The sequence below is a fragment of the Bombina bombina genome, chromosome 1, assembly GCF_027579735.1.
Source record: "Bombina bombina isolate aBomBom1 chromosome 1, aBomBom1.pri, whole genome shotgun sequence".
Lineage (NCBI taxonomy): Eukaryota > Metazoa > Chordata > Amphibia > Anura > Bombinatoridae > Bombina > Bombina bombina.
In genome coordinates this window covers 521,301,645-521,329,137 of record NC_069499.1, presented here as the reverse complement: position 1 = coordinate 521,329,137, position 27,493 = coordinate 521,301,645, and the positions used below count along the sequence as shown (strand labels likewise).

General features: G+C 35.1%; 1 protein-coding gene across 1 annotated transcript in view; it reads right to left on the bottom strand.

Moving 5' to 3' along the window:
* PTH2R (parathyroid hormone 2 receptor) overlaps window positions 1-27,493 on the bottom strand; it is a 500,002-nt gene that overhangs the window by 355,127 nt on the left and 117,382 nt on the right. The window contains exon 6 of the mRNA XM_053690413.1: window positions 14,400-14,586. Within this exon, the coding sequence (XP_053546388.1) occupies window positions 14,400-14,586 (187 nt within the window). The remainder of the gene's footprint in view (window positions 1-14,399; window positions 14,587-27,493) is intronic.

Here is a 27,493-nt window from a genome sequence, read left to right as displayed (position 1 = left end):
TTAACCTCTAAACTGCTGTTCCCCCCACATTGCCAACACTAACTAAATCTTTTATCCTCTAAACTGCTGTTCCCCCACATTGTCAACACTAAATAAACATATTAACCTCTAAACCGCTGTTCCCCCACATCACTAACACTAGATAATCCTATTAACCCCTAAACTGCCATCCCCCCACATCGCCAACACTAAATAAACATATTTACCTCTAAACTACCACCCCTACATCCCCAACACTAAATAAACCTATAACCTCTAAACCGCTGCCCCCCCCCACATTGCCAACACTAAATAAACCTATTAGCTCTTAAACCGCCGTCCCCCCACATCGCCAACACTAAATAAATATATTAACCCCTAAACCGCCGCCCCCCCCACATCGCCAACACTAACTAAACCTATTAACCCCTAAACTGCCGCCCCCCATATCGTTAAACACTAAATAAACATATTCACCCCAAACTGCTGTCCCGCACATCACAAATACTAAATAAAATTATTAACCTCTAAAACTGTCCCCCCCCCCCACATCGCAACTACCTAAATGAAACTATTAACCCCTAAACCTAACACCCCTAACATTAACATAATTAAAATACACCTAAATTAAAGTTACAATTACTAAATACTTAGTTAAAACAAATACAAACATAATTTAGGAAGTTGCAATGTGGGGGGATGGAGGTTTAGAGGCTAATAGCTTTATTAAGTATTGGAAATGTTGGGGGGCATTGGTTTAGGGGTTCATATAGGTTTATTTAGTGTTGGCGATGTAGGGAGACGGCAGTTTAGAGGTTAATAGCTTTATTTAGTGTTGTCGATGTGGGGGGGCGGTGGTTAAGAGGTTAATAGGTTTATTTAGTGTTGGCAATGTGGGGGGACAGCGGTTTAGAGGTTAAAAGGTTTAGTTAGTGTTTGCTATGTGGGGGGATGGTGGTTTAGAGGTTAATAGGTTTAGTTAGTGTTGGGGATGTGGGGGGATGGCGGTTTAGAGGTTAATATGTTTTTATTTAGTGTTGACGATGTGGGGGGGCGGCGGTTTATATAATTTAAATTCGGCATATTCCTTATGTTAAGTAACATTGTTTCTCTGATTCATCCGTTATTTGGGATCCATTCTTTATTCATATTCATTATTCTATTCTAAAGTTTAGATCGGAAATAACAAATGGACGCCAAGCTGGATTTACCGCACGGCTATTGGCTAAGAGGTGAAAACGTCACCTCTTAGCAAAAAATTTTTCTAGCCGTGGGCTGCTGTAGCAGCTAAGAATGGTGATCGGTTGAAACAAATAAAGGATATTTCTACATGAAGTATCTTATACTTCATGAATGAAAGTCCCCTGTATTTGTTTCAATAGTCAATTCTAGCGTTTGTACAACGCTATGATTGACTTTCACTTTAAGTAAGTTTTAACAGGAAAAAATATAAGTCGCTCAACTTGCATTTTTAGGTGATTAAGATTACATTTTCTCATTCTCTCTAATAATTCCTGGTTAACTAATAAAATTAAGATATGATATCTAAATATGGTGAACAAGCACAATTTGTAAATGTGTTAAATAAGCCACTGAAAAATATTAAAAATTCAGTATTTAAAATGATTTAATCTGTGTATTTATCAGATGGTTTATCGTGTAGTTTTTTAGTGTTTTAATTTCAAAGTTGCTAACTATTCTATACACAATAAAAATTGCTAATTACATGGCCAAAGCAGTCAATTTCCATATAGATCTTGTTTTGTTTGTCCAGCATGAGAGGACTAGGCCTGGGCAATTGAGATAAGTGAGAGGGGTACAATAGTGAAATTAGTAGTGACTGTGGGAGGAAGGCCATAAACATGGGTTTTGTGTGAGAGAATAAAAGGGATGTGAATTGTAAAGCTTCATGTGAGTAGGAACTTTGAGAGGGAGATTTCATTATGGATAAGATGGTGAGACAGAGAAAGATGAGGGGGAACAGCACTGTGAGAGGAACCTATAAAAATGCATATGCAATAAGGATCGATTGCTAGCAGACTGGACCATAAGACCCAGAGACCCAAAACATTTGCATGAAAGTATTCTGCTTGAGGGTTAATATGAAAATAGTGGAAAGATAAAGGTTGAATACAAGTCTACTTGTTTGGTAAAACCTAGTTGCCAATATCTTAAGATAACAGAACTTTCCTGAGTTGGTAAAGATGATAGCCTGTATTCATTTTCTGACCTAGCACAGTTGTTTTAGTAAGAATATTTTTATTAATGGCTAGATTATGAGTGAATTGATATTTCTCGCTCCCTTTCACTTTAATGCATCACAGTTAAACAGCCTGGCAGTTGTGGTTCAAAACTGAATTTCAACGTAAAATGCAACACTGAGTTTTCAACAGATTCAATAGAAATTGAAATGAAGTGCCAAAATAAATAAATAAACAAATAACAGGCAAAGCAAAAGCATGTTTAGTGACGTAATGTTCTCCATGCAAGTTATAGTGGGTGTTCACATAACTTAAACATATTTTATAAGCATTACATAAATGGGTTATTATGAGGTGAAAGGGATGTTTAATTGCTGTTCATAACCATAAAAGAATGGTTACTATGCATAATGTTAGTACCACCATCTTGTTGTCTAGGTAATCTCACACCTAGAACTCCATGTACTAAGCAGTGTAAACTGCTCCGGAGCCCTTGCAGGGCAGGATCCTTTATGTGAGCCGGCTTTCCGCAATGTAAGAAGCAGCAATCATTAGGCCACTGCTTCCTACACTCTACGCCACCTCTGAGGTGGCGAAAAGAAATCACTGAGCGCTCACTCGCTCTTGGTTATTAACATTCCCTTCTCTCACGCGATTGGTCACATAAGAGAAGGGCAGGCTATAAAAGCTCACTTGAGCATGTAATGACACATAATACAAGCGGATCCTGTTTGTCCACTGCCCGTATGTAGCAACGGTGAGCGGACAACTTCTTGAGTTGAGAAGCTTGTCAGCTCGCCTTTTAATACAATGGTGCCCTAGTGGCAGAAACTGTGTACACTGAAAAATCATTGTTGTTGCCAGGCTTTTGCAAGTTATATAGTTTTCTTTTGGTTAATGTGCATGACACAGTGTTATCTTTTTATTTTTGCACATTTTTAGTCAATAGAAAGTTGCACAAAATGTAATAAAACATGTCACATGGTGTGAGAATACCTGTTCTCTAAGATGGCAGCCCTCAGTACGAAAAGGCAGAGCTTCACTGCCTGGCAAGTTGAAGGGTTAAAATATAACTATATTATAGTAGTGCTCAGCAGTCTAAGGCCCCTTTAACCAAAATTGTTTCTAATGGGTTAATATCTGTAAACCCTGTGAAAACCTATTTAAAGGGACATGAATCATATTTTTTTTAAAAAGTTTCCAATTTACTTCTGTTATCAAATTTACTTTATTCTCATGGTATTCTTTGTTGAAGAAATACCTAGGTAGGTAGTTTGCACAGGTCTGGAGCACTAGATAACAGGAAAAAGTGCTTCCATTCACTGCTCTTTCAAATTTATAACATTCTTGTAAAACTGCTCACATATAATGCTGCACACACATTCATGCCCTTGAGATTATCTCTCTGCTTATCAACAAAGGATAAGCTTCTTTCTCACTCTCTTTGTCTCTCTCTATCTCTTTCTCTCTCTCTCTCTCTCTCTCTCTCTCACTCTCATTCTTTCTCTCTCTTTCTATCTCTGTCTATCCATAAATGATTTTAGTTAACGGTGTAATCATTTTGAATTTGTTCATAAAATTATGAAAAGATTACATGTACACCTGGAGTGGAGATCTTGGTTTTATTTTAAATAACAGATAAACTTGTAAAGCCTTCACATAAAAAGCAATGAGTATCACTGCTGTAGGTTATATAAATTATGTAGGTTACACAAGGAATTTAATCATTTCTAATTATTGTGTATATTATAATAGTATTGATATCTAGCACCATGTGTTTTATAGTACAAAAAAGAATAGGCTAAGATTATTTGGAGAGCTGAGCATTAATAAATCTTAAATGAAAGGCTTTTATTCTCAAGTCACCAAACGCTTTCAACAATTTTTCAAAATGATAGAATCGGGGCACTGTATATATTTGTAGGTCAGCACTATATATCAGCTACATGATCAAAGCAAGCACTTAGTAGAAAAGGCATTAAAATATATATTTTTGTCAAAATGTAATGTATCTTATTTTTAACCATTTTCCACAGTGAACACCAGCATTTCCTCAGTAACTAAAACATATAGGGTTAGATTATAAGTGTCCTGTAAATGATAATGCAGGACACGATATGCAGTATCGCTTGACCTCACTAACATATGCAACTTGCTATTATAAGTCCATGGTTAACCAAATTTACCAGAGAAGGGTTAGCACAGCCAACATCGCTCTAGTGCAACATATAATTTTAAAGGATATCGCAACCGCACTAAATACAGCTCATATTACAAGTTGAAAGTTATGGACCTTAAAGGGACACTGAACCCAAATTTTTCCTTTCGTGATTCCGATAGAGCATGCCATTTTAAGCAACTTTCTAATTTACTCCTATTATCAAATTTTCTTCATTCTCTTGGTATCTTTATTTGAAATTCATGAATTTAAGTTTAGATGCTGGCCCATTTCTGGTGAACAACCTGAGTTGTTCTTGCTGATTGGTGGATAAATTTATCCACCAATGAACAAGTGCTTTCCAGGGTGCTGAAGCAAACAAATAGCTTACATGCCTTCTTTTTCAAATAAAGATATCAAGAGAACGAAGAAAAAATTATAATAGGAGTAAATTAGAAAGTTGCTTAAAATTGCATGTTCTATCGGAATTACGAAAGAAAAAAATTGGATTCAGTGTCCCTTTAAGTAAATTGTAAGGGTAATTTTTTTATCACATATAAAAAATATTAAATTATACTTTTACACTCATATATTAATTTAAAAAAATATTTATATAATTTTAATATTGATAAAAAGGTTTTAAAATGAATAAAATGGATATAGTATATAGCAAAACGTTTGACTGAAAATGGCTCAAATGTACAATATATATTTGTCTAAATATGTGCATGTATACATGTCTATATATGTGTATGCATGTGTATTTCTGTGCTGGTATGTCTAAATATGTATGTGCACACTTACATACATATATACACATATAAACACATATATACACATGTATAGACATATATATACACTATGAAGCCCTTCCCAATCAAATACCTTGAAACATGCACTATAATTTGTATTCAATTTTAATGTTTTTTTTTTAATATATATATATCTGTATATGCAATATATAAAAAAGGCTTTTTGTAGCACGCCCCATACAAGTATATGGGAAGAGGGAGTTAGCATGGTTGCGATATCCAAAGTCCTAAAGTTAGCATACTAACTTTTTACTTTTAATTAGGGATGGGCGAATGTGTTTATATCCAAATTCAAATGTTAGAATGAATGTTATTGTAGAAATTCGATTTACATAATAAAATGTTGATAAGAACGAATATTCTTAAAAATTTGATTTTCGAATGTTATTTACAGTTTTCGAATGTCACATTCGAATTCGAATGTCACATTCGAATTCGAATGTCACATTCAAATTTGAATGTTACATTCGAATATCACATTCGAATTCGAATATAACATTTATAAAACACAATTGTAGACTAGAAACACTATTTCGAATGTCACATTCGAATCGAATATCACATTCGAATCGAATGTCACATTCAAATTCGAATATTACATTTATAAAACACAGTATTAGACTAGAAATACTATTTCAAATTCGAATGTCACATTCAAATCGAATATCACATTCGAATCGAATATCACATTTAAAACACAGTATTAGACTAGAAATACTATTTCAAATTCGAATGTGACATTCGAATATCACATTCGAATTCGAATATTACATTTATAAAACACAATTGTAGACTAGAAACACTATTTCGAATGTCACATTCAAATCGAATGTCACATTCAAATTCGAATATTACATTTATAAAACACAGTATTAGACTAGAAATACTATTTCAAATTCGATGTCACATTCGAATCGAATATCACATCCGAATCGAATATCACATTTAAAACACAGTATTAGACTAGAAATACTATTTCAAATTCGAATGTGACATTCGAATTCGAATGTAGCATTCAAATTCTAATATTACATTTATTAAACACAGTTGTAGACTAGAAATACTATTTCAAATTTGAATGTCACATTCGAATTCGAATGTCACATTCGAAACTGAATATTACATTTCGAAATTGAATGAATACATAGCTAAACATATCTATTATTCGAAACAATATTTTCGAATTTTATTGAAAAATTTGAAAACGAAAATTCAAAAATAGAATGTTAGAATGTTATATAAACATTCAAAATTCGATTCGAACAAACGAATGTATCAAAATTCGTTTTAAATTTCGAATTTTTAGAAACATTCGCCCATCCCTACTTTTAATGTGTAATACCTAACATGGCCACTCTAATTTTTTTAACTTGAGCGTAGTTAGTGATCAAACATGAAAAAAACAATAGTGCGCCACTTGTAATCTGGGCCATATTGTATACCTTTTCACATATTTCAGCTACTGGAACAAATTGATGAGTATGTTGTCTGATAGTAACAAAGTTTTATACTCTGTAGATTGTGATAAATTCATGTTGTTAGCCTCTTGTGTATTAACACATGCATTAAATGGATTCTCTAATATCCTCTTAGCTGTCTAAAGTGTGTACATTCAGTTAAAAGCATTTTCCCATTGTGCATTGTTAATAAATGCTTGTGAGAAAAATGATTAGTGTTTTTGTAATAACCTTTTCATGTACACATTGACAAAAAAATCTTAAATTCTAAAAAAAGACCCCACAGTACTAATATGTTTGATCAGGTTAGAATGTGGCATTTAGATTGCATGGAAAGACAAAACAAGGTAATTACTTTTTTTCCCCATATCTGAAATGTATTAGTCCACTGTGCAAGGAAATGTGACCTATATTTGCATAATTTGATACTTAGTTCCTCATGTATTAAAAGGAGTGATTCTCAACTTAAGAAGCTGTCCGCAAGCCTTCGCTGCATACAGGCAGCATATGTGAACCTGCCCCTGCTTACGCTGCTTCGTACATGGAGCCTTTAGGGTTATACATTTAATTTCTCTAGTTTAAAGGGACATTACAGTCTTATTATATTTCAGCAATTACTATTACCAAAGTACTAATTTGCAAAAATGGCAACTTATAAAATAAAAGCATTTGAAACTTAATGATTTGCAAAACTACCTTAAACCCTGGTAACAATTTTATTTTCCTTAAGTGTCGCCAGTTAATGCTAGCTGTAAACAAATGTGCCCATTACTCGCAGATGTCACATAGCTGGCAAAAACAATCTACAGCACTGTAGCATCTGCTGCATTTTATAAAAGGGAAGAGAATCATATTATTTACTGCTGCTTGCATATAACTATGCAAAGGGGTGAAACACATAACTAAGGTCCCCCTCCAGGGCATCAATGCACTACTGGGAGCTAGATAAACACATCTGGCGAGCCAATGATGAGAGAGTAATGTGTATAGCCACCAATCACCAGCTGCCCCCAGTAGTGTAATTCTACTGCAGACGATATGTACATATGCCTTTCAACAAATATACCAGGAGAACAAAGCAAATTTGATATCCAATTAAGAAAAACAAGGTTGCGGAACTTTTTTTTCTAAGCATGATTTTTACATAAAATCATGTGGTGTTTAATGTCCTTTTAATAAAAAAAAACAGTATACCTTATTTTGGGTGCTTTGAAAAGAAACAAGCTTGCTTTGTGCTAAAATTGTCATTTTAGTGTATTTTCCCCTTAATTAAGACAACTTGTGTGCAGTAATTTAGTTATTCAATAGGAACAATTGGAACTGACAAGTTAGTCAATATTTCTGTCTTCCTTAAGTCTTGCAAGCTCTATACATCTACTTTTCTCAATTTATTGGCATGACAAGGTTTATTGTTACATCAATTGTTCTACAGGAAAGAACATTGGTTTAATGAATGATAAGGTTTCCTTGACCAAATAAAAAGCTGTCATCAGTATCACCTAAAAATATTAAAATATTTAAAATTCATAAACATTGTAGGGTGAGCTGCTGATAGATAATATTCTCTTATGAATGGATAATAGCACAACCAAATCATATTATTTGTGAATGCTTAGGGCTTGATATACTAACCCCTGTACAGACACTAGCAGACATCTTTATTCTGGTCCGCCTGACAACGTGGCTATCATTGCACACTTCACCTTGTATGCAAAGCCACCCCCCCGTTCGCGTGTTGCCATTCCCACAGGAGCAGGGGTTGTCGATCTCCTTGGTCAGAGAAATTTGTGGGGATTGGAATACGCCAATTTACAGTTGACATATAGTTAACTGATGAATGACTGCTGCTTCTTAAGTCTTGTCTGCAGTCTCACTTGTGCTTGTGATTATGCTTTGAAAATGTTTGTGTTATTTTAATAGCTTAGGATCATACTCTGTATATTCCTGTGTATCTTTTACAAATTACATTGCATTTTCTTTATTTTCCATTGTAAACTGATAGTTTCAGAAAGTGGGAGGGACGGGGCAGTTTGGCTGAACAGGGGTGTTCCCAGGGTATATCTGATTTTTTTTAAAGCATTTTAAACAAGCTGGTCTCACTGATTTGTCAAGACAGCTGTTTACTGGTTAAGTTTGTTCAAATTCCCAATACACTTATTTTATCTAACAGAAAAGTAATATATACTATCATATATACAAAAGCAAGTTAAATTATAGTAAAAATGTTTTAGTTTAATTTGGAATTGATGCAAACAGATCAGCCCCAAGGGTTTTCCAGTTCACTTTCTCTCTCCCATTTGAAATCTTGATCCCAGAGAGCGTCATTACCTTCTATAGAAGGTATCTGCCATCTCTCTGGGATTTCCAGGATCCTCCCTTTTTCTTAGATTCTGTGAGTTTTGCCTTGTTAAGTCAGCACTATAATTTCTCTCTAAACTAGAGAATGTTTGATTATCTGGCCTGTAGAAAGTAATGGTGCTCTGTAATTTAAATAAAAGACATGCAAAGTGCAATCTAACTTCCAATTCCGAAAAAGTTGGAACAGTATGGAAAATAAAAAAAACAAAAAGAGTCATTTGAAAAATCAAGTCACCCTGTACTAAATTGAAAACACATTATTAACACATTATTTGATGTTTTACTTTGTTAATTTAATGTATTTTGAAAATATACACTCATTTCAAATCTAATGACTACAACATGTTCCAAAAAAGTTGGGACAGGGGCAATTTAGTACTAATAGCGATGTGACAAATTAAAATAAGAAGATGATGTAAAACAGGCGAGGCAATAGTATAATCATAGTATATAAGGAGCCTCCTAAAAAGGCCTATTCCTTCATGAGCAAGGATAGGTCGAAGCTTTCCAATCTGCCAACAGATGCGTCAGTGAATAATCCAACACTTTGAGAACAACATTCCCCAAAGACAAATTTTGGGCATTTCACCTTCTACAGTTCACAATAAAAAATTAAAAGATTCAAGGAATCCAGTCAAATCTCAGTGCATAAAGGGCAAGGCAGAAACCCACTTTTGAATGCACGTGATCTTCGATCCCTGAGACATCACTGTCTCAAAAACCATCATGAGTCTGTAATAGATATTCTGTCATGGGCCTGGGAATACTTTGGAAAAACCTTTGTCAGTCAACACCATTTGCCGCTGCATCTACAGATGCAAGTTAAGGCTTTACTATGCAAAGCAGAAGCCATTACATCAACACTGTCTAGAAGCACTGAAGACTTCTCTGGACTTGGTCTCATCTGAGATGGACAGTAGTACAGTGGAATCATGTTTTGTGGCCTGACGAGTCAACATTTCAAATAGTTTTAATACCTTTTTATCAATATTAAAATTATATATATTTTTTTTTAAAAAGAGTATATATGAGTGTAATATTTTAATTAAAACATTTTTTGATGTGTTTTGTGATTTTTTTTTAACCCTTACACTTTACTGTAAGTCTCAAGTCACGCTAAATATTCTAGCACAACTTCAGTTTGCGCTCAAACGCAACCTAAACTTTCAACTTGTAATATGAGTTCTATTTAGTGTGGTCTTGATATTCATTGAAAGTACATGTTGTGCTAGAGCGATGTTGGCTGCCATAACCCTTCTCTGGCAAATGCAATTTACCAAGGAACTGTAATAAAGTTGCGTGTATGTTTAACAATAAATAGTACATTGTTCTGCATGTGAAAAACATTGGAATGTGAACTATTAATAGCTCCTGTCGATTTAGCATGCAAGTAGAGGTGTTGTTTTTTTTCAGTTTACGCTCTCCATTGACTTTTATGGAGAGAAGCAAATATGGTCGCAATATTTGGTATTAATAGGAGCACAATCCGACAGGCACAAAAATTCTCCATCTTGCGAAGATAATGTGTGAGTGGGAGTGCAAAATAGTGCCCCACTCATAATCTAGTCCTTAGCAGGTAGAACAGATTGAAATTCAGTACTTAGCAATACATTGTAGCCCTTCTTAGCAACCAATTACATTTTGTAATGTAAAGAGAATGACATTCGGGTAGATTACAAGATTTGTGCTAAACAGGGTGTGAAACTAACACCAAAACAGTTGCGTTATTTCACTATTCATAGCGCTGCCATTACGAGTTACTGAAAAGCCTCCATGTACATGCGATATGGTAGTGTTGAGCTCGTGCACACTTTCCCCCATAGACATCAATGGGGAGAGAGTGTTAGAACAAAACCTAACTCCTGAAGTGCGGAATAAAAAATCTCCGTAACGCAACCCCATTGATGTCTATGGGGAAAAAAAGTTACGTTTAAACCTAACACCCTAACATAAACCCCAAGTCTAAACACCCCTAAATAAAGTTATTAACCCCTAATCAGGTGCTCCTGACATTGCTGACACTAATAAAAGTTATAAACCCCTATTCTGATGCTCCCTGACATCGCCAACACTATAATAAAGTTATTAACCCCTATTCCGCTGCTCCCAGACATTGCTGACACTATAATAAAGTTATAAACCCCTAATCTGCCACTCCATGACATCGCCGACACTGTAATAAAGCTATCAACCCCTAATCTGACGCTCATTGACATCACAGACACTATAATAAAGTTATTAACCCCTAAACCTCCGGCCTCCCACATCACCGCCACTAAATAAACCGCCAGCCCCCCACATCGCTGCTACTAAATTGAACGATTAACCCCTAAACCTAACACCCCCCTAACTTTAAATTAAAATTACAATATAACTAAACTATAACTAAAATAAATAAAAACTTACCTGTGAAATAAAAAAAAATAAGTTTAAACTATAAATTAACCTAACATAACAATTCTAATAAAATTAAAAAATACCAATTAAAAAAAATATAAATTACAAATTTAAAAAACCTAACTCTTGAAAACAATCTAAAATTACAAAAAATAATAAACACTAAATTACAAAAAATAGAAAACACTAAGCTTACAAAAATTAATGAACGAAATTATCAAAAATAAAAACAATTACACCTAATCTAATAGCCCAATAAAAATAAAAAAGCCCCCCAAAATAAAAATACCCCATAGCCTACAATAAACTACCAATAGCTCTTAAAAGGGTCTTTTGTAGGGCATTGCCCTAAGTTAAACAGCTCTTTTACCTGGAAAAAAATACAAAGTCCCCGAACAGTAAAACACACCACCCAACCAACCCCCAAAAATAAAAAAACCTAACTCTACAAAAAAACCTAAGCTACCCATTGCCCCTAAAGGGGCATTTGTATCAGCATTGCCCTTAAAAGGGCATTCAGCTCTTTTTCATTGCCCTTAAAATAGGGTGACCTTAATGCCAGTTTAAAAAGGGACACATATGAAAAATAAATATGTCAGGGCTGTTTTCAGGGCTGTTTAAAGAAATGTTTTGTATAAGAACCCTGACATATGTTTTTTATATGTGTCCCTTCTTAAAGCGGCAATATGGTCAGCCTACCTTAAAAGGGCATTCAGCTCTTTTAAAAAAGCCCAAAGCCATAATCTGAAAAAAAAAAACCCAAAAAAAAAGAAAAAAAAACCCCTAACACTAACCCCAGAATATCTACTCACGATTCCTGAAGTCCGGACATCCATCTCCATCCAGGTGGTGAGAAGTCTTCATCCAGGCGTCGATATCTTCATCTATCCCGGATATCAGATTAAATTTGAAGAATCAAATCAGTCAATAGGAATGCAAGGTACGCCATTTTGAAACGGCTACCTTGCATTCAACTTCAGTGTACAGCAGTGACCGCATGAAGAGGACGCTCCGCACAGGATGTCATCGGCTTACAGGATGGCTCTGTTCCGTGCCGCTGGGAAGAAGATAGAAGACGCCCCCCCAGATGGATGAAGATATCGCCGCCTGGATGAAGACTTCTCGCTGCCTGGATGAAGATGGATGTCCGGACTTCAGGAACTGTGAGTAGATATTCTGGGGTTAGTGTTAGGTTTTTTTTAGTATTTTTGGGTGGGGTTTTTTTAGATTAGGGCTTTGGGCTTTTTTAAAAGAGCTGAATGCCTTTTTAAGGGCAATGAAAATGAGCTGAATGCCCTTTTAAGGGCAGTGCCCATACAAATGCCCCTTCAGAGGCAATGGGTAGTTTAGTTTAGGATTTTTTAGAGTTAGGTTTTTTATTTTGGGGGTTTGGTTGGGTGGTGGGTTTTACTGTTTTTACAGGTACAAGAGCTGTTTAACTTAAGGGACACTGAACCCAATTTTTTTGTTTAGTGATTCAGATAGAGCATGCAATTTTAAGCAACTTTCTAATTTACTCCTATTAGCAAATGTTCTTCATTCTCTTGGCATCTTTTTGAAAAGCAAGAATGTAAGTTTAGATGCCGGCCCATTTTGTTGAACAACCTGGGTTGTTCTTGCTGATTGGTGGATAAATTCATCCACCAATAAACAAGTGCTGTTCAAGGTTCTGGACTTTCTTTTTCAAATAAAGATAGCAAGAGAACGAAGAAAAATTGATAATAGGAGTAAATTAGAAAGTTGCTTAAAATTGCATTCTCTATCTGAATCACAAAAGAAAACATTTGGGTTCAGTGTCCCTTTAGGGCAATATAAGGGCTATTGTTAGTTTATTGTAGGCTAGGGGGTGTTTTTATTTGTGGGGCTTTTTTTTTTATAAGACTATTAGATTAGGAGTAATTGTTTTTATTTTTGATAATTTTGTTTATTATTTTTTGTAAGCTTAGTGTTTTTTTATTTTTTGTAATTTTAGATTTTTTCATTTTTTTCGTAGATAGGTTTTTTTTAAAAATTGTAATTTAGATTTTTTAATTGGTAGTATTTTTTTATTTATTAGAATTGTTATGTTAGGTTAATGTATAGTTTAATGTTAGGTTTATTTTTATTTCACAGGTAAGTTTTTATTTATTTTAAGATAGTTATATTGTAATTTTAATTTAAAGTTAGGGGATTTAGGGGTTAATAGTTTAATTTAGTGTTTTGCGATGTAGGGTGCCGGCGGTTTAGGGATTAATAGGTTTATTTAGTGGTGGCATGTGGGAGGCCGGAGGTTTAGGGGTTAATAGGTTTATTTAGTGGTTGCAATGTGGGAGGCCGGAATTTAGGGGTTAAAAACTTTATTATAATGGCAGCGATGTCAGGGATCGGTGGAATAGGGGTTAATAATTATATTTAGTGTCTGCAATGTCGGGGGGGGGGCACAGATTAGGGGTTATTAGGTTTATTTAATAGTCGCAATGTGGGGGGGCGGCAGATTAGGGGTTAATAAGTTTTGAATAGTGTTTGCGATGCGGGAGGGTGGCGGTTTAGGGGTTAATAGTTAGTTTATGGGTGTTAATGTACTTTGTAACACTTTAGTTATGAGTTTTGTGAAACATTTTTGTTGCGCAAAGCTCATAACTACTGCTCTCAGATGGCGGTATGGATTATGTCGATATAGGCTGTAACGCAAGCATTTTAGCCTGAACGCACAATCTGTAATACCGGCTCTATGAAAATCTCACGCAAAAACGTCATTTTTTTTAATGCGGAATGGACGTTGCGTTACAGGCTAAAATGCTTGCGGTATGGCTATACTGACACGACTTGTAATATGTGTTCCTGGCCATTACGCTGGAATTGAAATTTTTTCAGCATTAAAAGTCGTAACGCAAAACTCGTAATCTACCTGAATGTGTTTTACTAGGTTTGCATTCTAGAATGTTGAGGAAAAAGTATTTTAATATGCAGTTAATATTCCTGTATCTAAGCAAAAGATTTGCTACCAGTGCCCACTTAAAGTCAACATACTCCTTATACCATAAGCCAGTTAACTTACGTATTGTGATTTGTCCAGCACAGGGAATACCATGATGCTTCTAAGGTCACCCATTAGCATTGCTTCTAATTCCTTTACTCCAATATGAGAATGGACCACTTTATCCTTAACAAAGATGCTTGCCGCTCTTAACATGAAGGAGAAAAACAGATGGATATGGATGTAGTTTCTGGTACAGTGTAATCTCCTAAAAAAAAGATAAATACACAAATATTGCTCAGAATTGCTATAGCACTCATATAAAATATCAATGTGCATGAATCACCAAATAAAAGGATATATGTCAAACCAATCTTACAATGTGTGTACAGAGATAAATCAAGGTATAATGTAATAGTTCCTTTTTCAAGCACTTAAACATTTTATTTAAAAAAATGAACCTTTAAAGGGAAATGAAAGTTTTTCTTTTAGGATTCAGATAGAATATACAATTTTAAACAACTTTCCATTTTACTTGTGTCATTAAATCTGCTTTGTTCCCTTGATACCCTTTGCTGAAGGAGCAGTAATGTACTACTGAGCGTTAGATGAACACATCTTGTCAGTCAATCACAAGAAACAAAGTCTGTTTAAAAAAGGCTGAGTATGGCGCCCAGTAGTGATTCCTAGCTTTCTTACTAGCCAGTCCTTCCCTTAAGACTAGCACACAGATAAGACCAATATATTAATTAATTAAGTAAGAAAGCGCTAAAGAAGCTAAGGAGTCTAAGAGGTGATATTCTAATAGCTTTTATTAAAAAAAGTTTAATTTGATATAAGTGTGGATCTAAAACATTTGCAGAATCAATCATATAAAATTAGTAACACAAAGTAACAAAGTCTGGCCAAGGGACACTGACCAAATCGACACTTTTTCCTTAGTGCAGGATAATGTGAATTAAAGCTTACCAGAATCTTCAGACACTTACTGTGCCCTGCACATATTATGTGCGCTTCTGATAGAAGTAGAGAATATGCTTACCGAGAACTTCCGACACGGTATTGTGCCTCTTTACAAGCTTACTATGCTTTTCTCCGGTGGTTGATTACAGCGGTTGTTGTTTTCAGCATCTTCCATTACCCAAGCGTGGCTGTGATGATGTCACTCTCACCTCGCTTTCTATTGGTTACGGTTTTCTTCCTCTGTTATCCGCTATGATGTGCTCAGGACTGATGATCTCAATGTGACAAACGACCGTTTGTACTCCCTGTACTTGACAGTTCTCAAGATCCTGCAGGGAGAGACCTTTAGAGATGTTATTATCCCGAAATGAAATCCTCAGCTTTGTAGTAATCTGCTAATAACATCAACGCATTTCGCCCTGGTGTGGGCTTTGTCAAGACGTATCTGTTGTGTGTGGTTGTGGACTTTTAAATATCCCTCCTCTTCTGTTTATTGGTAGAGTAAGCTTCACATCATCGTCATCCTATTTAAGGTAGTAATACTTTTTCTTTTAAGATGGTAATGGTTCATTCTGAATATCTCTATGCGTTTTCTTTGTTTATAATTCTGTTAAGGTGGACCAGTTAAAAATTAGATAATGAAATAAACTTTTAGTTACATCTTAAAAGGAATTTATTTCTCTATACGCTTTCTTTGTGTATCGTTTAGTTAGGGTGAACTAATTATAGATAAATTGTTCGTAACTGGTAAGTTCCAAAATACATCATTGAAAATCTGAATTGCCATACATTGGTTCTTTTTACAGTATAGTTGGCCTTATTAGTGCAGTTTTTATCCTCATTGATGAATTTTAGAGGTTGAATTATAGGTTATATTTGAATATCTTGATATCGGGACACATAGTTCTTATAGTTTATGACATATAGTGAAATTAAAATTAAATATCTCTCAAAGAAGACTCTTTCTCTAGAGCAAACATACACAGAGATTACGAGTTTTGCGGTAACAGGGGTGCGTTGCTAACGAGCATTTTTTTTTCAATGCTCCCTTAAAACAAAGCTGGTATTACGGGTCTTTTTAAACCCGGCGTTAGCCGCAAAAAGTTGAGCGTAGAGCAAAATTTAGCTCCACATCTCACCTCAATACCAGCGTTGCTTACGTTAGCGGTGAGCTTGCAAATAGGAACATCCAATAGAATGCAAGCTCAATCCTATTGGCTGATTGGATCAGCCAATAGGATTGAACTTTAATCCTATTGGCTGATTGGATCAGCCAATAGGATTTTTTCTACCTTAATTCCGATTGGCTGATAGAATCCTATCAGCCAATCGGAAATCAAGGGACGCCATCTTGGATGACGTCATTCAAAAGAACCTTCATTCGTCGGGAGTCGTCGGAAGAAGAGGATGCTCCGCGTCGGCTGGCTTCAAGATGGACCCGCTCTGCTCCGGATGGATGAAGATAGAAGATGCCGCCTGGATGAAGACTTCTGCTAGTCTGGAAGTCCTCTTCTGCCCGGATCGGATGAAGACTTCTGCCCCTCTGGAGGACCACTTGTGCCTGGCTGGGTGAAGACGGCTCAAGGTAGGGTGATCTTCAAGGGGGTAGTGTTAGGTTTTATTAAGGGGGGATTGGGTGGGTTTTAGATTTTTTTTTACAGGTAAAAGAACTGATTACTTTGGGGCAATGTCCCGCAAAAAGCCCTTTTAAGGGCTATTTGTAATTTAGTATAGGGTAGGGAATTTTATTATTTTGGGGGGCTTTTTTATTTTATTAGGGTGATTAGATTAGGTGTAATCAGTTTAAAATTCTGGTAATTATTTTTTTATTTTCTGTAATTTAGTGTTTGCTTTTTTTGTACTTTAGTTTATTTAATTTAATTGTATTTAATTGTAGTCAGTTTAGGTAATTCATTTAATGATAGTGTAGTGTTAGGTTTAATTGTAATTTAGGTTAGGATTTATTTTACAGGTATATTTGTATTTATTTTAACTAGGAAGTTATTAAATAGTTAATAACGATTTAATAACTATTGTACCTAGTTAAAATAAATACAAAGTTGCCTGTAAAATAAATATAAACCCTAAGATAGATACAAATGTAACTATTAGTTATATTGTAGCTATCTTATGGTTTATTTTACAAGTAAGTATTTAGTTTTAAATAGGAATAACTTATTTAATTGTAGTAATTTAATTTCGTTTTATTTAAATTATATTTAAGTTAGGGGGGTGTTAGACTTAGGTTTAGACTTAGGTTTAGGGGTTAATAAATTTAATATAGTAGCGGCGGCGTTGGGGTTGGCAGATTAGGGGTTAATAAATGTAGGTAGGTGTTGGTGATGTTAGGGACGGCAGATTAGGGGTTAATAAAATGTAACTAGTGTTTGCGAGGCGGGAGTGTGGCGGTTTAGGGGTTAATATATTTATTAAAGTGGAAGCGATGTCCGGTCAGCAGATTAGGGGTTAAAAACATTATTTAAGTGTTTCCGATGTGGGGGGGGGGGGTCTCGGTTTAGGGGTTAATAGGTAGTTTATGGGTGTTAGTGTACTTTTTAGCACTTTAGTTAAGAATTTTATGTTACGGCGTTAGCCCATAAAACACTTAACTACTGACTTTTAAATGCGGTAGGAGTCTTGACAGGAGAGGGTCTACCGCTCACTTCTTCCAAGACTCGTAAAACCGGCGTTAGTAAAATCCCATTAAAAAGATAGGATACGCAATTTACGTAAGGGGATTTGCGGTAAGCTCGAGTTGCGGAACAAAAGTGAGGGGTACACCTGTACCTGCCAGACTTGTAATACCAGCGGGCGTTAAAAAGCAGCATTGGGACCTCTCAACGCTGCTTTTTAAGGCTAACGCAAGACTCGTAATCTAGCAGATAGATATTACCCTTAGTGATGTCTTGTCTATATGTCTTTAATAACAAAAAATATTAAGATCTTACATATATATATAGAATGTCAAGTTATAAGGAAAGGTGAGATATCTAATTCTGATTTCAAGCCAGATAAAAAGAGGGTTTGCATATTGTAGATGAGTTCTGCTTCTTTCTTCAGAAGTTTTGACTCAAAGTTTCCTCTTCTCCAATCTGGCTTGACTTTCTTTATACCCCAGAATGTGAAATCTTTTAGGTTATTGTTATGTTTTTCCCTGAAATGGGTGTAAAGATGTGTTTCTAAGTTTCCTCTATATATACAGGAAAGGTGTTCCCGTATACGTTCTCTTAGGGTCCTGGTGGTCTTGCCTATGTATTGCCTCTGACAGGAGCATTGGGTAATGTAAACTATTCCTTTATCTTGACATCTAATCATTTCTTTTATCTGATGTGTGTACCCATTTTGGGTTGATTGCACCTTTTTACATTTACTGCTATATCTACAAGAGCTACATCCAAAGCATGGGAAGAAACCTACTCATTTTTTGTAAAGATGTGTTTCTAAGTTTCCTCTATATATACAGGAAAGGTGTTCCCGTATACGTTCTCTTAGGGTCCTGGTGGTCTTGCCTATGTATTGCCTCTGACAGGAGCATTGGGTAATGTAAACTATTCCTTTATCTTGACATCTAATCATTTCTTTTATCTGATGTGTGTACCCATTTTGGGTTGATTGCACCTTTTTACATTTACTGCTATATCTACAAGAGCTACATCCAAAGCATGGGAAGAAACCTTCTAATTTTTTGCCTGTTAAATCTCCCATACATGTTGTTTTTTTGTCAGTTGTTTTAAACTAACTGGGAGCTAGTATGCTTTTAAATTTTTTTGCTTTTTTATAGACTATTTATGGATGATTTAACATCTGGTTCCCTATTATGGGAACTGTTAGCAAAAGATACCAGTATTTTTTTATTATTTTTTGTATCAGATAGTGATCACAACTATAATCAGTCACTAGAGCTACATTGATTTTATCCTCACCTTTTTTATCATGGGCTGCTGTTTTCTATACAAGGAGGTTCTTTCTTTCTTTTTCATCCACTTGTGCTCTTGGTTTTTTTATTATTTGTGGATCATATCCTTTTTCTGTAAATTTACTTTCCAAGATTTCTACTTGATTTATATAGTCAGACATTCTGGAGCAATTGCATTTTATCCTAAGGCATTGGCATTTTGGAATATTGTCTTTCCATTTATTCAAATGAAAGCTTTTGTAGTATATTAAGTTGTTTGCATCTACTTTTCTTAAAGTGTGTTTTTGTTATTATCTCTTTTTCCATTATCTCAATGTCCAAATCAAGAAAAGTAATCTTTTCTTTACTAGTAGTGTGAGTGAAATTTATTCCTATAATGTTCGAGTTCATGTCTGCAATAAATTCTTCGAGTTAAAGGGACATGAAACCCACATTTTTTCTTTCATGGTTTAGAAAGAGAATGCAATTTTAAACATCTTTCTAATTTACTTCTATTATCTAATTTGTTTTATTCTCTTGATATTCTTTACTGAAAAGCATATCTAGATATGCTCAGTAGCTGCCGATTGGTTGCTGCACATAGAAGCCTCATGTGATTGGCTCACCCATGTGCATTGCTTTTTCTTCAAATAAGGATATCTAAAAAATGAAGCAAAATAAATAATAGAAGTACATTGTGATGTTGTTTAATTTTATATGTTCTATCTGAATCATGAAAGAAATATTTTGGGTTTAGTGGCCCTTTAAAATGGTGTGCCTTTCCAATTCAAGATTATATCATCTATATATCTTTTGTAGAGCACGAGATTTGCGCCAAGTCTATGCTTAGGGATGAAATCTCCCTCCCATATAGCTAAGAATAGGTTGGCATAACTTGAGGCAAATCTCGTGCCCATCGCTGTTCCTCTAATTTGTATAAAGAATCTTCCATTAAAAGAAAAATAATTTTGATTTAGGATAAATTCAATTCCATTGAGTATAAATTCTTTTTGTGTGGAATTTAAAGCTGTGTCTTTAGACATATATTTATTTGCTGCTTCTATTCCTAGAGGATGTTTTATACTAGTATATAAAAACGAGACATCACATGTCCCCATAATATAATCATCTTCCCATTGTATAGCATTTAGAAACTGCAATATATCTGTTGTATCTTTGAGATATGAGGACAAGTTTTTTAACATAGGGTTGTAAGAAATAATCTATATACTGAGAGAGATTTGAAGTTATGGATCATATGCCCGATATTATGGGCCTACCGGGTGGATTAATGAGATCCTTGTGGATCTTCGGTAGATAATAAAATACCAGAATTTTTGGAAATTTTGTACAGAGAAAATCATATTTGTTTTTGTGTATTATACCTTGTATCAATGCATTGTCAAGTAGACTCATGAGTCTGGTTAAGAATTTTTTGGTAGGATCTAATTTTATTTCTTTATAGGTTTCTTTATCCTCTAGTAGTCTATTTGTTTCAATAATATATTTTGCTGTATCTAAAATGACTACTCCCCTCCCTTATCCGCTGTCTTTATGGTCAGTTCTTTATTATTTGTAAGTTTTTAATAACCTCATTTTCTTTTTTTGTCATATTTCTTGGCGTATATTTGTTGTGTTTTATCTTAGATATATCCTTTTGTACCAATTGTTCAAATAACTCCAGATTTCTTCCCTTTTCATTTGAGGGATAGAATTTGGATTTTAATTTTAGATCAGTATGTTTAATCTCTGGACTTGTGATATTTATATTAGCATTACTTTTTTGTTGAAGATAGTTTCTCTCTATTGTTTTTTTTTTTTTTGCAAAGAACCTTTTGAGGGTTAGTTTACGGATATATTGACCTATATGTATATGTGTATTAAATGTATTTATTCTCGCTGTCGGAGCAAAGCTTAGCCCTAATTTTAACACTTTTTCTTCTTCTTTAGTAAGTTCCTTACTGCTTAAATTGAATATGCCGGATGGTGTATTTACTTTGTTCTCTTTGTGTTTTTTGTTATTGCCTGTTCTTCCTCCTCATGATCCTCTCTGTTTCTTTTTCTTAAAGGCGGTAAATTTGGTACTGGCTTGGTCTTTGGTGTATCTGCTTTCTGTGGGCTCTCCCCTAAAAAATTATCCTTAATTCTTGGTGACGACCTGTTAGTGTTTAACCCTTCATGTCTGTTACTAGTTTCAATTCTCCACTCTTGATTTTTGCTTTCTCTGTGTTGCCCTCTTTGTGTAAGTGTTTTATAACTGGGGTTATCATTTCTTCTAAAGGGTTTTTCTCTGAAACGTTCTTCATTTCTTTCGTAGTGATTACTATTGTCCCTATTATATTGTGAATAATGTTCACCTCTATGTGAATACCACCTTCTGTGTCTATTATTTCTATAATAATCTGTGTTGTTTCTATCATAATATGAATAGTTTTCATCTTTATGTGGGTGCCATCTTCCGGATATATTATTTCCCCAATATGTGTTTCTTTCATCATAATGTGTATGTTCCCTATTGGATCCTCTATGTGTTCTATTATAATTGTGACTATTTCTATATTGTTCTGTATTTTAATCATCATAGGTGTTATCCCAATTTTTAGCATTACTTCTTCTATAATTATAGCCAGCATAATGCTTATTATCTTCCTTTCCATAATATCTTTGACTTTGATAATGGTTTTGTTTATAAAATAGTTGTTGATTTGATGGATGTCTGTAGCTTGCTGTGAGTCAGGATCATCTATCGATTGTATTTGTGTACCCTCATTTATGTGTATCTCTGTTTCTCTGTTTTTAACCCGATAGTCTTCCTCATCTCTTTTATATTTTTTCCATTTTATTTCTTGTAGTTCTTTGTTTAAATGGTTTAGGTTAGTTATTATTTCTTTTTGTCTCAATATGTATTCCCTGTCTTCTTTCATATCCATCAATTCATTTTTATTGGTAGTTATATTATTGCTTATTAGTTCTAGTGAGTCTTCTCTAGATCGTTATATTATATCCATTAGAGCTAATGATGTTTTCTCTAGTGCTGTGTCCCATTCTATTTGGAATTAATTTTTTACATTTTTTCTTAAGTCTTAAATCTCTAGGGGCCCAATTTTTTTCTAGGTATTTGCTTAAAAAGTTTAATTCTATTTTTTGTTTTCAGTTCATTTGTCATATTTTTCCCAATTTAATCATTTTGGATTTGATATTGACTGGTTCAGTTACAAATCTACCCTCTTCATTTGTGTTTATATCTTGTAGCACTTTTTCTCTCCAGGTAAAAATATCATCCTCCACAACTAGGCTGCCTTTACTTAGGCTCAAATTAGAGCAGGGGAAGAAGTCTGTTTAAAAAAGGCTGAGTATGGCGCCCAGTAGTGATTCCTAGCTTTCTTACTAGCCAGTCCTTCCCTTAAGACTAGCACACAGATAAGACCAATATATTAATTAATTAAGTAAGAAAGCGTTAAAGAAGCTAAGGAGTTTAAGAGGAGGAAACTTTGAGTCAAAACTTCTGAAGAAAGAAGCAGAACTCACATACAATATGCAAACCCTCTTCCCATCTGGCTTGAACTCAGAATTAGATATCTCACCTTTCCTTATAACCTGACATTCTGTATATATATGTAAGATCTTAATATTTTTTGTTATCAAAGACATATAGACAAGACATAATTAAGGGTAATATCTATGTTTGCTCTAGAGAAAGAGTCTTCTTTGAGAGATATTAAATTTTAATTTCATTATATGTCATAAACTATGAGATCTATGTGTCCCGATATGAAGATATTGAAATATAACCTATAATTCATCCTCTAAAATCCATCAATGAGGATAAAAACTGCACTAATAAGGACAAATATACTATAAAAAGAACCAATATATGGCAATTCAGATTTTCAACTATGTATTTTGGAACTTACCCGTTACGAACAATTTATCTATAATTAGTTCACCCTAACTAAACAATACACAAATAAAGCGTATAGAGAAATAAATTCCTTTTAAGATGTAACTAAAAGTTTATTTCATTATCTAATTTTTCACTGGTCCACCATAACAGAATCATAAACAAAGAAAACGCATAGAGATATTCAGAATCAACCATTACCATCTTAAAAGAAAAAGTATTACTACCTTAAATAAGATGATGATGATGTGAAGTTTACTCAACCAATAAACAGAAGAGGAGGGATATTTGAAAGTCCACAACCACACACAACAGATACATCTTAACAAAGCCCACACCAGGGCGAAACACGTTGATGTTATTAGCAGATTACTACAAAGCTAAGTATTTCATTTTGGGATAATAACATCTCTAAAGGTCTCTCCCTGCAGGATCTTGAGAACTGTCAAGTACAGGGAGTACAAATGGCCGTTTTTCACATTGAGATAATCAGTCCTAAGCACATCATAGTGGATAACAGAGGAAGAAAACCGTAACCAATAGAAAGCGAGGTGAGAGTGACATCTTCACAGCCACGCTTGGGTAACGGAAGATGCTGAAAACAACAACCGCTGTAATCAACCACCGGAGAAAAGCATAGTAAGCTTGTAAAGAGGCACAATACCGTGTCGGAAGTTCTCGGTAAGCATATTCTCTACTTCTATCAGAAGTGCACATAATATGTGCAGGGCACAGTAAGTGTCTGAAGATTCTGGTAAGCTTTAATTCACATTATCCTACACTAAGGAAAAAGTGTCGATTTGGTCAGTGTCCCTTGGCCAGACTTTGTTACTTTGTTATATTGACTTACAACTATTCACAAGTTAAGTAGTGATAAGCTACATATTATGGAAAACTACAGTCTATAACTAGTGATGTCGCGAATTGTTCACTGGCGAATAGTTCCCGGCGAACATAGCATGTTCGCATTCGCCTCGGCGGGCGAACATATGCGATGTTCGATCCGCCCCCTATTCGTCATCATTGAGTAAACGTTGACCCTGTACCTCACAGTCAGAATACACATTACAGCCAATCAGCAGCAGACCCTCCCTCCCAGACCCTCCCACCTCCTGGACAGCATCCATTTTAGATTCATTTGGAAGCTGCATTCTTAGTGAGAGGAGGGACAGTGTAGCTGCTGCTGATTTAATAGGGAAATCGATAGCTAGGCTAGTGTATTCAGTGTCCACTACAGTCCTGAAGGACTCATCTGATCTCTGCAGTAAGGACAGCACCCCAAAAAGCCCTTTTTAGGGCTAGAACATCAGTCTGCTTTTTTTTTTTTTCCTGTGTAATCTAATTGCAGTTGCCTGCCTGCCAGCGTGTGTGTCAGGCTCACAGCGTATACTGTGCCCACTTTCCCAGTGCCACCACTCATATCTGGTGTAACAGTAGTGTACATTTAAAAAAAAAAAAACTTTTTTCAGTGTGAAATAATAGCAGACAGCTGCCAGTACCCAAGATGGCCGCCAATAAGGCAGATGGGGAGGGTTAGAGAGCTGTTTTGGAGGGGATCAGTGAGGTTGTGGGCTAAGGGGGGATGCTACACCACAGCATATGTAAATATGCTAAAAAAAATTAAAAACCTTTTATTTTAATACTGGCAGACTTTCTGCCAGTACTTAAGATGGCGGGGACAATTGTGGGGTGGGGGAAGGAAGGGAGCTGTTTGGAAGGGATCAGGTGGTCTGATGTGTCAGGTGGGAGGCTGATCTCTACACTAAAGCTAAAATTAACCCTGCAAGCTCCCTACAAACTACCTAATTAACCCCTTCACTGCTAGCCATAATACATGTGTGATGCGCAGCAGCATTTAGCGGCCTTCTAATTACCAGAAAGCAACGCCAAAGTCATATATGTCTGCTATTTATAAACAAAGGGGATCCCAGAGAAGCATTTACAACCATTTGTGCCATAATTGCACAAGCTGTTTGTAAATACTTTCAGTGAGAAACCTAAAATTGCGAAAAAATTTAAGTTTTTTTTTAAATTTTATCGCATTTGGCAGTGAAATGGTGGCATAAAATATACCAAAATGGGCCTAGATCAATACTTTGGGTTGTCTACTACACTACACTTAAGCTAAAATTAACTCTACAAGCTCCCTACATGCTCCCTAATTAACCCCTTCACTGCTGGGCATAAAACACGTGTGGTGCGCAGTGACATTTAGCAGCCTTCTAATTACCAAAAAGCAACGCCAAAGCCATATAAGTCTGCTATTTCTGAACAAAGGGGATCCCAGAGAAGCATTTACAACCATTTATGCCATAATTGCATAAGTTGTTTGTAAATAATTTCTGTGAGAAACCTAAAGTTTGTGAAAAAGTGAACAATTTTTTTTTATTTGATCGCATTTGGCGGTGAAATGGTGGCATGAAATATACCAAAATGGGCCTAGATCAATACTTTGGGTTGTCTACTACACTACACTTAAGCTAAAATTAACTCTACAAGCTGCCTACATGCTCCCTAATTAACCCCTTTACTGCTGGGCATAAAACACGTGTGGTGCGCAGTGGCATTTAGCAGCCTTCTAATTATCAAAAAGCAACGCCAAAGCCATATAAGTCTGCTATAATGGCATGTCTGGCACAAAGTGTTGGGGCAAGGGTCCATCTGACCACTGATACCTGGTCTGCAAAGCATGGTCAGGGCAGGTATATCACCTACACTGCGCACTGTGAAGCGGTATATCACCTACACTGCGCACTGTGAAGCGGGCGTAACCCTTACACGTAACCCTTACACTACCTGATCGATACAACATCATACCTGATGTTTTAAAGCACGTTATTCCAAACAATTTAGGAATGTTAGGTGATTTATGCCCTTTATGGATTAAAACCAGACTCTGCATCAACTATGTAATTTTCCATGGGAGTTTTGCCATGGATCCCCCTCCGGCATGCCACAGTCCAGGTGTTAGTGCCCTTGAAACAACTTTTCCATCACTATTGTGGGCCGAAAGAGTTCCTGTGGGTTTTAAAATTCGCCTGCCTATTGAAGTCTATGGCGGTTCGCCCAGTTCGCCGGTTCGCGAACTTTTGTGGAAGTTCGAGTTCTCCGTTCGCGAACCCAAATTTTTAGGTTCGCGACATCACTATCTATAACTTGAAAAATATATATGCCAGTATTGACTCAATAGAGACTTTGGATCTGGATTCCATACAAAATTATATATGAAATCTCAATGTTAAAGTGGACTAGTTTGTTTTTAGCACATGCTTTCTACTATTGTTGTTATTTACATGTTAAATTTGTTGCGATTTTATTGTAACAAATTTGAGGTTACACATATTAGCAATATATGAACTAGATATTTAATATATCTGATACTATTTTAGCATTACTGTACTAGAAGAATTGTTTTAAGCGAGACATACCTAATTTTATATGATTGATTCTGCAAATGTTTTAGATCCACACTTATATCAAATTAAACTGTTTTAATAAAAGCTTTTAGAAAATATTACCTCTTAGACTCCTTACCTTCTTTAGTGCTTTCTTACTTAATTAATTAATATATTGGTCTTATCTGTGTGCTAGTCTTAAGGGAAGGACTGGCTAGTAAGAAAGCTAGGAATCACATACTCAGCCTTTTTTAAACAGACTTTGTTTCTTCCCCTGCTCTAATTTGAGCCTAAGTAAAGGCAGCCTAGTTATGGAGGATGATATTTTTACCTGGAGAGAAAAAGTGCTACAAGATATAAGCACAAATGAAGAGGGTAGATTTGTAACTGAACCAGTCGATATCAAATCCAAAATGATTAAATTGGAGAAAAATATGACAAATGAACTGAAACAAAAAATAGAATTAAACTTTTTAAGCAAATACCTAGAAAGAAATTGGGCCCCTAGAGGTTTAAGGCTTAAGAAAAAATGTACATTTGACCTAAAAGATTCATTCCAAATAGAATGGGACACAGCACTAGAGAAAACATCATTAACTCTAATGGATATAATATAACGATCTAGAGAAGACTCACTAGAACTAATAAGCAATAATATAACTACCATTAAAAATGAATTGATGGATATGAAAGAAGACAGGGAATACATATTGAGACAAAAAGAAATAATAACTAACCTAAACCATTTAAACAAAGAACTACAAGAAATAAAATGGAAAAAATATAAAAGAGATGAGGAAGACTATCGGGTTAAAAACAGAGAAACAGAGATACATATAAATGAGGGTACACAAATACAACCGATAGATGATCCTGACTCACAACAAGCTACAGACATCCTATCAAATCAACAACTATTTTAGAAACAAAACCATTATCAAAGTCAAAGATATTATGGAAAGGAAGATAATAAGCATTATGCTGGCTATAATTATAGAAGAAGTAATGCTAAAAATTGGGA